The sequence below is a fragment of the Lipotes vexillifer genome, unplaced genomic scaffold (assembly GCF_000442215.2).
Source record: "Lipotes vexillifer unplaced genomic scaffold, Lipotes_vexillifer_v1.1 scaffold241, whole genome shotgun sequence".
Lineage (NCBI taxonomy): Eukaryota > Metazoa > Chordata > Mammalia > Artiodactyla > Lipotidae > Lipotes > Lipotes vexillifer.
This window is the reverse complement of record NW_006784922.1, coordinates 6,252,933-6,269,075: the sequence shown is the minus strand read 5'-3', so window position 1 is coordinate 6,269,075 and position 16,143 is coordinate 6,252,933. Positions and strand designations below refer to the sequence as shown.

Sequence of the window (16,143 nt, the reverse complement as noted above, 5' to 3'; positions counted from 1 at the left end):
GCATTCCTGGAAGAAAGTAAAGCAAGTGCCTTTAAGGACCTTTCTGACCTCAACTCCTGCTATACTCCCCATCAATCATTCTAATTTATCTAACTCAACCTCCTCAAAGTTTCTTAAGCACACGAGGCACACTCCAACTTCAGGGCCTCTGTACTTGCTCTTCTCTCTGCCTAGAATGCTCTTCCCCCAAATATTAGCATGGTTCCCTTTCTCATCTTCTTTAGGTCTCTGCTTAATGCCCCTTCTCAGGGGTGTCCTCAAGCACCCCATATAAAAGTGCACTCCCCCTTTCCCTTATTTTTCTCCAAAGTATCTAATAACATACTTCTGTATTTTACTTATGTATTGTCTCTCTCCCCACATTAGAATGTAAACTTTGCAAAAGCAGGTATTTTTGACTTCAACAGTGTCTAGCTCTTTGGATGTGTTCAAAAAATATTTGCTGAGGGAATAAATAAAATATTTCCACTGCAGCACAAAAATGTCCAATAGAATTTTATGTGATGATAGACATATTCTATATCTGTGCTGACTAATATGGTAGCCACCAGCTACATGCACGTAAAATGTACTTGAATTGTAGCTAGTGAGACTGAGGAAGTAAATTCTGTATTTTCTTGAACTGTTAAATAATTTAAACTTAAATAGCCACATGAGGCTAAGGCTACTATATTTGACAGAGAGCAGTTCTAGCATTATTCCCCAATGACTTAGCTTAACTTTGTTTCTTTACAAAAGAAAAACACTACATTGTGTCTGTCCCTGTACTTTATATTCCCATCTGAAAATATCCCTTTCTCCTCTATAATTCAATTTTAAAATGCAATTACCACTACCACCTGAGTTCCTTCCTTCTCTTCACAGTCAAACTTCTTAAAAGTTAGACACACTTCCTAACACCCACTGACTCTTCATTTTACTGAAGGGTATCTCCTTTTATCTCACAGAAATAACAAATTCAACATCCAAATTAAACTTATCACCTTGGTCCCATTATCCCCTCCCAAATTCTTCTTCCTCCCTCATTAGAGCACAATATCACCATCCACCAGGTTGGGCAAGGTAGAAATCTAGGCATTATGCCTGACCCTGCAAAGTACCTATCCAATCAATATTATCAATAAATCACTAATATTATCAGTAAATCACTATTCTACTTCTTTAAAATCTCAAGTCCATGTACTCCTCTCCATTCTCACTACTCCAGTACTACGGGCCATAAACATTTCTCAAGTAGATAATTTCAGCAACCTCACAATAGGTCTCCTTGCTTCCAATCTTGTTGCTCCTCCAATTCATTTTTTATATTAAAGAGCAACCTTTCTTAATGCAAACCTGATTATGTTATTCCTATGCCAATTCTTCAACAGCTCAACACTGCCCGTAAGATAAAGTCCAAACTCTTTAACATGTCTAACAAGATGCTGCAGGATTTGGCCCTTAACTCTCCAACATCTTTTCTTGCCACGCCTCACCCCAATACTCAAAGCTTCAACCATAGTGAACTTAGTTAAGTTTCTACAATATGCCCAATTCTCACTTCCATGTATTTTAACATATGCTTCCCTCTCTGGAACAACTCACTCCCCACCCCACTCTTCTCCCTGGCTAAATTCCTTCAAATCTCAGTTTAGACATCACATCTTCTAGAAAGCCTTCTATAACTTACCCAAGTTATTGCTGTTTTTATGCACACTGCCAGGGCATCCTGTACTTCCCCCACAAAGTAACAGTTACCACACTTGAAACTGGCTCTCTTCCAGGATGGACTATAAATTTCCATAAAGACAAAGACTTTTTAAAAAACTTATTTCCAGTGACCAGTACAGTACTGGCACAAAATAACTTACGCTCAATAAATCCTACAAGGTGAAAAAGTGACAAGGAAAAGGGTGAGGAAGAAAGAAAGCCATACATGTTCTGTGTGGGCCATTCCCATTCCATCTTCCACTGTTTGTTCTCCTCCTTCAATGTGCTGAACGATTCCAACTAATTTTCTGGAATAATCTGAGATTTCCTCAGTGAAGGTCCGTATGCAATGAGCCATATCTAAAATTGATGCTCGGATCTGGTTAGCTTCTGGTTCCAATACTGAATGCTATAAGATGCAACATAATTATAGAAAAGAACTCACAGTATTGACTAATGATATAAAATGCTACTTAAATGGCTCCTATTAATAAAAAACCATCAGCCGCAAGAGGCTTTTATAACACATTTACAAAAAACACAGCATAAGAAATACTAATTTGCCGTTGGTCCAAAACTATTTACCTTTCACAGAAATAATTTAAAATTAGGAAGTCAATTTATTGCTAAACAAGAATCCAAGAAACCCTCTCTAAAATTTTACCACAAGCATTAGTTCATCAACAGACATAATTATTATCAAAATAACCCAGTGCATTACAAAAACAGGCACACAAAGAAAAGAACTTTTGTTTCATGCTGGAAAGCCATTTTTCAATAAAGAAAGAATCATGAGGACTCTGAAATTTTTGTTAAAATATTCAGAAAATAAATCTCTCATTTCTTTTCACGCTACCAAGCTCAACTCATTCATCATCTAGCTCTTCTTTGATCTCTACTCTTAGCATAAAAAACCAAGTCAGTGAAAATAAATGGTGGGCTGGTAAACTAGGTAGAGTCATCCAGTTTAACTATATTCATACCTTGTGACCTTGGTGTTTTCCATATTCTTTGCAGACACAGCACATGAGTGGGCTAGTTTGACAGCCATCTTCCAAGCAAACAAACTCAATGGCATGCACCTGATGCTGAGAGCACATGGTTTTCTCATGAGGTTTATCAGCTAGAGGCACTCTCCTGTGCTTTGCTAATGTCTTTGTAGAATGGGTAACTTGGGAACACTCTGAGCACAAGTGAGTTGCACATACAGTGCAATATACAGATGCAACGTGAGCTTCATCTTCATCACAACGAATGATGCTCTGATGAACAAAAAAGTAACGTATTAAAACTGAACCCCTTTACCAAACAGAAAATGACTCACAGACATAGAAAACAAACTTATGGTTACCAAAAGGGATACATAGCAAGGAAGGGGGAGGAGAAATAAATTAGGAGTTTGGGATTAACAAATACACACTACTATATATAAAACAGGTAAACAACAAGGACCTACTGTACAGCACAGGGAACTATACTCAATATCTTGTAATACCTATAAAGGAAAAGAATCTGAAAAAGAATATATGTATCATGTATATGAATATATGTATCATGGCTCAGGTGTACAGCAACCAAATCATGTTGCTGTACACTTGAAACTAACATAGCACTAAATTAACTATACTTCAATTAAAAAAATTTTTTTAAACTGAACCCCAATCAGCATAACATGACAAATTTTGAGAGAATGGTTCAAGATGGTCGAGTAGAAGCACATGCGCTCACTCCCTCCTGTGAGAGCACCGGAAACACAACTAACTGCTGAACAATCATCGACAGGAAGACACTGGAGCTCACCAGAGAACATACCCCACATCCAAAGACAAAGGAGAAACTGCAATGAGACAGTAGGAGGGGCGCAATCACAATAAAATCAAATCCCATAACTGCTAGGTGAGCAAATCACAAACTGGAGAACACTTATACCACAGACGTCCACCCACTGGAGTGAAGATTCTCAGCCCCACGTCAGGCTTCCCAACCTGGGGGGCTGGCAATAGGAAGAGTAATCCCCAGAGAACTGGACTTTGAAGGACAGCAGGATTTGACTGCAAGACTTAGACAAGACTGGGGGAAACAGAGGCTCCACTCTTGGAGGGCACACACAAAGTAGTCTGTGCACCAGGACCCAGGGGGAAGGAGCAGTGACCCCACAGGAGACTGAACCAGACCTACCTGCTAGTGTTGGAGGGTCTCCTGCAGAGGCAGGGGGCAGCTGTGGCTCACCTTGAGGACAAGGACACTGGCAGCAGAAGTTCTGGGAAGTACTCATTGGCACAAGCCCTCCCAGAATCCACCATTAGCCCCACCAAAGAGCCTGCAGGCTCCAGTGCTGGGTCGCCTCAGGCCAAACAACCAACAGGGAGGGAACACAGCCCCACCCAGCAGCAGACAAGCAGATTAAAGTTTTACTGAGCTCTGCCCACCAGAGCAACACCGAGCTCTACCCACCACCAGTCCCTCCCATCAGGAAGCTTGCACAAGCCTCTTAGATAGCCTCATCCACCAGAGGGCAGACAGCAGAAGCAAGAAGAACTACAATCCTGCAGCCTGTGGAACAAACACCACATTCACAGAAAGACAGACAAGATGAAAAGGCAGAGGGCTATGTACCAGATGAAGGAACAAGATATAACCCCAGAAAAACAACTAAATGAAGTGGAGATAGACAACCTTCCAGAAAAAGAATTCAGAATAATGAGAGTGAAGATGATCCAGGACCTCGGAAAAAAAAAAAAAAAACGGAGGCAAGGATCAAGAAGATGCAAGAAATGTTTAACAAAGACCTAGAAGAATTAAGGAACAAACAAAAAGAGATGAACAATACAATAACTGAAATGAAAAATACACTAGAAGGAATCAACAGCAGAATAACTGAGGCAGAAGAACAGTTAAGTTGACCTGGAAAAGAAAATGGTGGAAATCACTGCTGCAGAACAGAATAAAGAAAAAAGAATGAAAAGAAATGAAGACAGCCTGAGAGACCTCTGGAACAACATTAAATGCAACAACATTCACATTATAGGGGTTCCAGAAGGAGAACAGAGAGAGAAAGGACCTGAGAAAATATTTGAAGAGATTATAGTTGAAAACTTCCCTAACATGGGAAAGGAAATAGCCACCCAAGTCCAGGAAGCGCAAGGAGTCCCAGGCAGGATAAACCGAAGGAAAAACACACCCAGACACATAGTAATCAAATTGACAAAAATTAAAGACAAAGAAAAATTATTAAAAGCAACAAGGGAAAAATGACAAATAATATATAAGGGAACTCCCTGTAAGGTTAACCACTGATTTATCAGCAGAAACACAGCAAACCAGAAGGGAGTGGTACAATATATTCAAAGTGATGAAAGGAAGGAAGCTGCAACCAAGCATACTCTACCCAGTAAGGATCTCATTCAGATTTGATGGAGAAATCAAAAGCTTTACAGACAAGCAAAAGCTAAGAGAATTCAGCACCACCAAACCAGCTTTACAACAAATGCCAAAGGAACTTCTCTAAGCAGGAAACACAAGAGAAGAAAAGGACCTGCAAAAACAAACCCAAAACAATTAAGAACATAGGAACATACATATCGATAATTACCTTAAAAGTGAATGGATTAAATGCTCCAACCAAAAGACACAGGCTTGCTGAATGGATACAAAAACAAGACCCATATAGATGCTGTCTACAAGAGACCCACTTCAGACCTAGGGACACATACAGACAGAAAGTGAGGGGATGGAAAAAATAGTCCATGCAAATGGAAATAAAAAGAAAGCTGGAGTAGCAATACTCATATCATATAAAATAGACTTTAAAATAAAGGATGTTACAAGAGACAAGGAAGGACACTACATAATGATCAAGGGATCAATTTAAAAGGAAGATATAACAATTATAAACATACACGCACCCAACATAGAAGCACCTCAATACATAAGGCAAATGCTAACAGCTATAAAAGGGGAAATCATCAGTAACACAATAATAGTGGGGGACTTTAACACCTCACTTACACCAATGGACAGACATTCCAGGCAGAAAATTAATAAGGAAACACACGCTTTAAATGACACAATGAACCAGTTAGATTTAATTGATATTTATATGACATTCCAACTGAAAGCAGCAGATTACACTTTCCTCTCAAGTGCACATGGAACATTCTCCAGGATAGATCACATCTTGGGTCACAAATCAAGCCCTGGTAAATATAAGAAACTTGAAATCATATCAAGCATCTTTTCTGACCACAATGCTATGAGATTAGAAATCAATTACAGGAACAAAAATGTGAAAAACACAAACACATGGAGGGTAAACAATACGCTACAAAATAACCAAGAGATCACTGAAGAAATCAAACAGGAAATCAAAAAATACCGAGACAAATGACAACAAAAACATGACAATCTAAAACCCATGGGATGTAGCAAAAGCAGTTCTAAAAGGGAAGTTTATAGCAAAACAATCCTATCTCAAGAAACAAGAAAAATCTCAAATAAACAATCTAAACTTACACCTAAAGGAACCAGAAAAAGAAGAACAAAAAAACCCAAAGTCAGCTGAAGGAAAGAATCATAAACATCTGAGCAGAAATAAATGAAATAGAAACAAAGAAAACAATAGCAAAGATCAATAAAACTAAAAACTGGTTCTTTGAGAAATAAACATAATTGATAAACCTTTAGTTAGACTCATCAAGAAAAAGAGGGAGAGGACTCAAATAAATAAAATTAGAAGTGAAAAAGGAGAAGTTACAACGGACACTGCAGAAACACAAAGCATCGTAAGAGACTACTACAAGCAACTCTATGCCAATAAAATGGACAACCTGGAAGAAATGGACAAATTCTTAGAAAGGCATAACCTTACAAGACTGAACCAGGAAGAAACAGAAAATATGAACAGACCAATCACAATAATGAAATTGAAACTGTGGTTAAAAATCTTCCAACAAACAAAAGTCCAGGACCAGATGGATTCACAGGTGAATTCTATCAAACATTTAGAGAAGAGCTAACACCCATCCTTCTCAAACTCTCCCAAAAAATTGCTGAGGAAGGAACATTCCCAAACTCACTCTATGAGGCCACCATCACCCTGATACCAAAACCAGACAAAGATACTACAATAAAAGAGAATTACAGACCAATATCACTGATGAATACAGATGCAAAAATCCTCAACAAAATACTAGCAAACTGATTCCAACAATACATTAAAATGATCATACACCAAGACCAAGTTAGATTTATCCCAGGGATGCAAGGATTCTTCAATATTCACAAATCAATCATGTGATACAGCATGCTTATTTTTGGTTTTATTTCCATTACTCTAGGAGGTGGGTCAAAAAAGATGAGCAGACCTAAACTTAAAAGCTTTTGCACAGCAAAAGAAACTATAAACGAGACAAAAAGACAACCCTCAGAATGGGAGAAAATATTTGCAAACAAATCAATGGACAAAGGATCAATTTCCAAAATATATAAACAGCTCATGCAGCTCAATATCAAAAAAACAAACAACCCAATCAAAAAATGAGCAGAAGACCTAAACAGTCATTTCTCCAAAGAAGACATACAGATGGCCAAGAGGTACATGAAAAGCTGCTCAACATCACTAATCATTAGAGAAATGCAAACCAAAACTACAATGAGGTATCACCTCACACTGGTTAGAATGGGCATCATCAGAAAAAAGGGAGAAAAGGGAACCCTCTTACACTGCTGGTGGGAATGTAAATCGATACAGCCACTATGGAGAACAGTATGGAGTTTCCCTAAAAACACTAAAAATAGAGTTACCATATGACCCAGCAATCCCAAGCCTGGACATATACCCAGAGAAAATCATAATTCAAAAACACACACGCGGGCTTTCCTGGTGGCATGGTAGTTGAGAATCTACCTGCCGGAGCAGGGGACACAGGTTCAAGCCCTGGTCTGGGAGGATCCCACATGCCGTGGAACAACTAAGCCCATGCGCTACAGCTGCTGAGCCTGTGCTCTAGAGCCTGCGAACCACAAGTACTGAAGCCCACGTGCCTAGAGCCCATGCTCCACGACGAGAGGCCACCGCAATGAGAAGCCCACTTGCTGCAACTAGAGAAGGCCTGCTCTCAGCAGCGAAGACCCAACACAGCCAAATAAATAAATAAATAAAATAATAAATTTTTAAAAATAGCAATTCCTATTTAATAATAATTAAAAAACACACATGAACCCCAATGTTCATTGCAACACTATTTACAATAGCCAGGTCATGGAAGCAACCTAAATGCCCATCGACAGAAGAATGGTTAAAGAAGACGTGGTACATATATACAATGCAAGATTATTCAGCCATAAAAAGGAACGAAATTGGCTCATTTGTAGAGACATGGATGGACCTAAAGACTGTCATACAGAGTGAAATAAGTCAGAAAGAGAAAAACAAATATCGTATACTAACGCATATATATGGAATCTAGAAAAATGGTACAGATGAACGGGTTTGCAGGGCAGAAATTGAGATAAAGATGTAGAGAACAAACGTATGGACACCAAAGGGGGAAAGCAGGGGGTGGGGGGTGTGATGAACTGGGAGATTGGGATTGACATATATACACTAATATGTATAAAGTAGTTAACTAATAAGAACCTGCTGTATAGCACAAGGAACTCCACTTCACTGTACAGTAGAAACACATTGTAAAACAACTATACCCCAATTAAAAGAACAAAAAAAGAAAGAAAATACACGGAAAGACAAAAAAAAATTATTTAGAGAGGTAATTGAGACCTAGGATGAAGGTAGTTTACTCTAGAAAGGGATTCATATTTATTTTTTCATGATTTTATGGTATTATCAATAGTGGACCACCTCAATATGAGTGCAAAAATGGGTATTACTTGGACAATCCAAAGATTCAAACTCTGAATCTAATTCTATGCAATAGCATGTCTGTTTCAACTGGTGTCCTGGCTTATTGTGAATGTCTTCTGCTGGATGTCTCATCTACGTGTGGGTTTGCTATTTGACTTATGCCTCCTCACCACTGAAGGCCATTAAAAAACCCAGACATTTTCCTGAATAGGCTAATGCCCTCAGGGCAAAAGCACATTCCTTGCTCCTGTATCTCAGTGAATTTCCATTTTCCCTTCAGATTTGGCCTGATTTTTTGTTCCTAACTTATCAGGTCTTTAATGCTTTTAAAATAATTTTTAGTGAATTCATTCCACTTTATTTATTTTCAGCAGATGAGACAGTGTCTATAAAACCAAGCCTACCATTACTGAGATAATCTCTTGGAACTTTTCACGACAATGAAATCATCTACTTGTTTGTGTCATCAACTAGGTATAAGCTGCATGAAGGCAAGAACATTGTCTGTTTTCTGCATTTACAGCACTGAGCACAGGACCTGCCTCCCAATAGGTAATTTTAGTATTAATAAAAGTAGCTCCTTGTGTACTTTTAGGATCCTATTTCAATCCTTTACCCTCACCTCAGTGTCAGATTTCTAAAAAATGTAAGTATCACAGGATGTCTCTCTTTTTCTACTGTCTCCTTTACCTCCTTCCCATTCATCTTTATTTCCTTCCTAGAATAGACTTTCCCAGGTCTACGGACTGAACTGTGTTCTTCCAAAATTCATATATTGAAGCCCTAGCCCCCAGTGTTACTGCATTTGGAGATAGGGTCTTTAGGAGGTAATTAGGGTTAAATAAGGTCATAAGGATGTGGTCCTAATCTAGTAGGTGGCATCATAAGAAGAGGAAGAGACAGATCTCCCTCCCTCTCTCCCTGTGCACATGTCCTAAGGAAAGGCCAGGTGAGCACACAGTGAGGTAGCCGTGGCCTACAAGCCAAAAGAAGACGTCTCAGAATGCCAACACCCTGATCTTGGACTTACCAGCCTCCAGAACTGTGACAAGATAAATAAATTTCTGTTGTTCAACCAAAATAAATAAATAAATAACATGCCAAATTTTGAAATATAAAAGCCCATAATCTTTTTTTTAACTGACCAGACTTTATACATAAAAATATACTGGTAATTAAGTACAAAGGTCATTTGCTACTCATTTCTATAGGTAAGTGAGAAGGTATTTCCAAAACTGATTATCAGTATATGCTATGAATTTGAGGTCAAAAATAAAACCATTGTTATAGATTCACAGTCAGTGCAAAGATATCTTCTGCAAAATCCCCTCACTTTACATGCAAGAAACTGACAATAGAGGACAGAAGCCTTTTTTTTTAAGACTGAAAAAACAGACAGTAAATACATCCTCACTGCTTTAAATATTACTTGTCAGCATGATGTATAGAAGAAGAAAAGCACAAATGTTATTTAGATAACCAAGTGAAGCTTTTAAAAACACAGATGCCTAGACTCCAACCTGAGAAACACTTATTTCTCAATAGGTAGAGATGAAGTGTAAGCTGTGTATTTTTTCTAAAGCTCCACAGGTGAGTCCACTGCACTATCCTGGTTGAAAATCACTAATTTAAGAAACAACAACAACAACAAAAACCCTAGGTTACATGTAACCTTTTAAATATTTATAATTTTTATGAATTAGTAAAAAGCATTATGAGTTGTAAATTTTACATGTCAGATATTCAAGAATCTTTGAAAACTTTTCTGCATATAAAAGGCCATAATTAGAAAGGGAAAGATTTGGTATAAATTTTTGCAGAAATAAAAATTAGAAAATATATCAATGATGTCATTCAATATCACACTAAATAAAAAAGTGAACCCAAAGTTAAACAGTTTTGTTTGCAATTATGAGAAATATATACGTGTAAAATTAAAAGTTGTGTCTTCTGTTTTCCAGACCTGATAAATAATTTACAAGACCAACATCAGATAATACTCAATGCTTTCAAAATAAAGATAAAAGATATATCATGGGAAAAAACTGCAAATTTTAGAAAACAGTGCTTCAGTTTGAAATCCATTTCACTGATTCGCTTTATATAAGGAAATCATAATCTAATCTAATAAATAATCTAATAAAAGAGAAGTAAAAAGCAATCTGACATGTTTTCCTTCACACTAAACATGTGGTTTTAAAGTTGATCATCAAAACTATTAACTGCTATTTACTACAACTATTCCTATAATCAGAACAGTCTATGAGCTATGTAGACAATTTTATGTGTTAAAAATGTATTTTAGGGGCTTTCCCTGGTGGTGCAGTGGTTGAGAGTCCCCCTGCTGATGCAGGGGACGCGGGTTTGTGCCCCGGTCCAGGAAGATCCCACATGCCGCAGAGCGGCTGGGCCTGTGAGCCGTGGCCACTGAGCCTGTGCATCCTGAGCCTGTGCTCTGCAGCGGGAGAGGCCACAACAGTGAGAGGCCCACGCACAGGAAAAAAAAAATGTACTTTAATTTGTGTTAATGGTCTTCTAATATTTACTGGATACTTACCTGTCTGGATAAAGAGAGTACATCTATGCACAATTTAACTTTCCATGAAGATATTTAATAGTAATTCCCTCAGGAGCTACTGCTATCTAAAGATAGCATTCTGCCTCTACACTCAAAGGCCCCTTTCATGGAGTTCCTCTTTCTCTCTCTGTGCTTTACTGTTGAATGATTCACTTCTGCATCCTCTGCTTTAATGTAGCTTACACATCCTTCTTATTCATCCATAATCTTCTTATTTTTTCTCTTTACCCTTAGATAGAATTAATGATGATAAGGAAACAAGTTTATACACTAAACATAATTTGGGTACAGCATTTTCAGAGAATTCAAATTTCAGTTTTACTTTTGTTTGGTTGGGGATTTTGTTGCCTTCAGAACTATAATGTAATGAAAAGTTGTGTTTCTGGAATCCTACCTGCTGGGGTAAATAAGGTAATATTGTGTATCTAATAGTAAATATTTTAAACTAAAAGAAAAAATTCATGCTCATAACAAAAATTTCAACAAGTTCAATCAGTACCTCTCCAGATATCCCAATGGCTTCTTCTGCAGCTCCACACTGACCAATATGTCCATTCTGTAGTCGTTCCAAAAGCTCCAATAAAGCAAAATTTTTTTTCAATCCCCAGACACCTGAATCTCCTAGAATATAAAAATAAAAACTAAATCTAACAAAATGGAATATTATTTATTTTACCTCAAATCTCAATAGTAATTTCTACGTCTCATAGTTCAATCATTAATAATGTGTAAATTTTAAAAATTCAAAATTTCTCCATTTTCTGTTAATGCTATAACAGTTGTCTTAATATTCTCTTTAAAATAGAGAACTTGTTAGCATTCTAAGTAGAAACATATTTTAAAGTTCTATTATTTTTCTATAATTTAACTTTATAAATCCTATTTTGTCACTGACTTTTACTACATATACTAAAACAAGTGCTTTAAATATTTTTAACAGCAACCTACAGTAAGAAATACATTTCACATTGCAACCCAGGATAACACACACACACACACACACACACACACACACACACACACACACCTGAAACAAAAGATTAACACAGCAATATTCACCCTCACAGTTTGCGACACACTATGATGGTTTTTGTTCTATTTCTTTTTTAAAAATCCTATTCACAACCAATTAAATTGATTTTATGACCACAAATAAGCTATGACTCATGTTTGAAAACCACTGTATGAAAGATACACTTAACCAAAAATAAGTCCATCTCTAAGTAAACTGAAACTAGAGCAGCTAAAGATAATATTTTCCCCAACCCTCATCTAACCTAGAACCTAATAGCAGTCAGTGAACATATAAACTCTTTCTCACACAAATACACAGAGCTTCACACTAATGCATGACAATAGTCCCTTTTAGGTAGATAAGAATCTAGGCACATTTGAATAAGGACCAATGCTTCTTTTCCCCAGAACTGACCATAAAAGGCCAGGTGAGCATTCATATGTGTACGCATGTGTGCCTACACAATATGGGCATGTGCATACACACATGCACATGCGCATACACACACACAAACTCTTCCTAAGCCTATAAATAAGAGCCAGATCCTTCAGCAATTAGAAGGAATATCTGTCTGTTATGATGAGCTTCTATACAACAAATACCATCTGACACAAAGCTGCCACCTAATACATATTCACTGAAAAAGCAAATAAATAAAAGGATGATGGGGTCATTGGCTACATGGCTCCCCTTCCTCTTGGCCCCTCTTTTCTAAGGAAAGAAGGGAGGGAAGAAAAAAAGGAAGGTGAAGGGAAGGGATGAGAAGGGAAGGGCCTCAGCCTTTTCACCCCACAGGGTTTCCTCAACTGTTTTAATTTTTCACACATATTCTACCTCAAGCTGAGTTCTATCCACTTTATTTATAAAAGATTAAGAAGTATACTGAGTCCTTTATTTAAAAGTATTACCTTGACGATATCCAAATACTGTCATTATATAGTAAACACATACACATAAACTCCTAGCAGTATCTAGGCAGTATCTATCTACTGCCTATTATATCACTTAATACTCCTGTAACTGTCAAAATAACTCTAAAATCTCAATGGCTTAAAGCAACAAAGATTTGCTTTTTGCTCACGCAGCATCTCAAGGGTTGGTGAAGACAAGAGAGGCTCTGTTCCCTACTGTCCACGATCAGGGGGCACAGGCCACTGAGGTTCCAACCCCCGGACCACCTCACTACAGCAGGGAGAGGGATTTACTGCAAACCATCATAAATCCATTCTTAACAGCTTCTACCTGGAAGTTAACACTTCACTTCTACTCATAATTTCACTGGTTAAAGGGAAATCACACAGCTCTTCCTACCTAATCATAAGAGGGCAGGGAAGTGTAATTTTACCATGAGAATGGAAGAGAAGAACCATAAGTAATGCTGACCAGTATTAATAACCATGACAAACAAATACTATGATACTATTCTTTTTTTGGGGGGGGCAAAATAATACCTTTATTACCTATGATTGGCAGATATTTTATAAATAAAATATATTTATTCTCTCCATGTTTGAAAAGAATTTCAAAACAACAAAATGATTTTATACACCATACAATTCAGGGTAGGGTTGGGCTCAGGGGACCACTTCATTGTTCACAGGGTGGACAGAAACCTGTCTCCAAACATTTTTTGAGCTAGTTTGACTTCAGCTCTGAGTCCTGGTCCCAGTCTTGAAACCACAAAAGGTGGTTTCAAGGGCCTGGTGTGAGGGGAGGGTGAGGGCCTCTCCCAATCCAGCATTTCCCTGTGCTCACTCTAGGTTTCCACTCAATAGCCCAGGGGCTGCCTTACAGCAGCTGCAGCTGTAAATTTGATGGAAGAACATTCTTCTAGTAGCTTCCAGATTCTAAAGACAGGGCCCAGTAGGACCCTCGATGGGCCCCAGCAGATCCCAGGATGCCAGGAGCTAAAAGCGCCTGATTAATGAGATGGCCCAGCTAATGGTCCCAGCTCCTGGAAAGTATGGTCAGGTTGTTTTACAAGGACAGTCCTTCACTTGAACAGATGTACCCGTGGAATCACACTGGCATTGGGCAGATAGATTCCATTTTGTTCAGGCCAGAACCCCAAGTCCCAAACCCAGTGTTCAACATACATAAAGCAGACACCAATCTTGAAGCTGAAGAACACATGGTTGACCTCAAAGCGGACACTGTTTCTACCTTGCCGGATGGAAACAGGCATAGGAGAGAAATTATGCAGCACGGTCTGGTTGGCATCTAGAAGTTGGACAGTTAGCTCATATACACAGGGCGTGCCTTGTTGGTCTGTCCACCCGGCAGAGACACAAATCTCAATCTTTCCACTATACAGGAGTTCTGGCCACAGACCCTCCTCCTCCAGGTCCAACATTTCCTTCTTGTGACACCACCTTGTAGGCAGACAGAAAGGAGGCCTAGGAAGTGGCCCCAGGCCTGACCTCCAAGTTTTCCTCCTCTCCCCAGCCGTCTCCACTGCTCTGCATCATCCAGTCCCGGAAGCCTTCTAGGCCCTTGGGGTTCTGGAGGAGGTTGCATCCTATCGATCTTCGCTCGCAGGAGCAGCCCAGGATGCAGGGCCTGAGGTCGTCGGCAGAGGGAAGGTAGGTGTGGAGGACAGGTGACAGGGCAGCACGGTCTTGGGCCAGGATGCTCAGCCTCAGGTCCTGGCAGTCTACCAGGTCACGCCAGCACTGGCACACCCGGTGGCAGTGCCCGAGCAGCATGTGTGGAGGCACGTGGCTCAGCACCATCTTGAGCAGCTCCATGGGCAGTTGGCCCAGACCCAGCGCCTCCTCGGGTTCGGGGTCCGGAGCCGGGACCCTGGCGGGCAGGCCCCTGGAGGCTGAGGTGCACGTGCGTGGTCTCCTTGCCAGGTCCGGCTGCCACTGTGGGCATCTCAACCATTGCTCCTCCCTGGTGGGCCATCACCTTGCCTCATGTGCTCCCTTCTCCACCTCCGCCCTTTTTATTCCCCGCCCCTCCCTTCCTAATACCCAGCCCCAGACCCCTGCCCACCACCCCCACCCCAGCCCCATCCTCTCTCTGACTCTGATACTATTCTTGAACTAGAAAAGAATTCTAATTCTGATTCTCTCATATTATCAATAGTTTGGGGGGTTGGGGCGTGGCGGGCGGGAGATTGGGAGTTTGGGATTAGCAGATGCAAACTATTATATATAGAATGGATAAACAAGGTGCTACTATACAGCACAGGGAACTATATTCAATATCTTGTAATAAACCATAATGGAAAAAAAACCCAGTAATTTGCTTCTTTAGAAGCAAAAAATGATCTTTTTTCTTCTTTATATTTTTTAATAGATTTTTCAAATTTTCTGCAATGTATATATACATTATTTCTATAATACATTTAAAAATAGATTAAAAAACAAAGACAGCAAACTATATCAAGGGTCATTAACACATATTCCATAGGCTGGAATCATGGCAAAAATCTAACCTACAAGCTATAGTAATTACCTATAATAATTACAACCTATATCCAAGGCAGAGTTGTTGGTTTGCTTGTTTTTTCTAATGTTGATATGATAGCAATCATGTTTCATTTCAACCTAGGATACGACTAACCATTACCTGTCATAAATTCCTAGTTTATCACAGTGAGGATGACAACACAGTGAGGATGATGTGGTATTTATGTAGAGAAGATAAGTGCCCTTCAAAATGGTGGAAGGGTCCGTCCTATGTTTGCAAAATATTACTACTTCTATATAGTTTTATAGAAAGAAGATGGTATGATATATATAAATTACAGAATAAAAGGCCAAATAAAAGAATGTCAAAATAGACATCTCCCCCCTCCACTTTATTATCTCTTGGCTAACAGTAAGTTAATGCTAACACTTTCCTATATTAGTTTTCTGGCAAATGGGCATACTACTTACCTAAATCAAGGACTACCAAAACCTTAAGAAACCCATTCTTTCCTTACAAGAAAATATTTTACAACTGTGCTTCTTAGCATTTTAAAGCTTTTCAGTCTAAAAATCTGGGTAC

General features: G+C 38.9%; 1 protein-coding gene across 1 annotated transcript in view; it reads right to left on the bottom strand.

Annotated features, from left to right (window-relative positions):
* Positions 1-16,143, bottom strand: part of TRIM23 (tripartite motif containing 23) — a 36,940-nt gene that overhangs the window by 14,471 nt on the left and 6,326 nt on the right. Inside the window, exons 3-5 of the mRNA XM_007457107.1 lie at positions 11,629-11,750; positions 2,673-2,951; positions 1,916-2,098 (exon numbers count right to left, since the gene is read on the bottom strand). Of these exons, the coding sequence (XP_007457169.1) occupies positions 1,916-2,098; positions 2,673-2,951; positions 11,629-11,750 (584 nt within the window). The remainder of the gene's footprint in view (positions 1-1,915; positions 2,099-2,672; positions 2,952-11,628; positions 11,751-16,143) is intronic.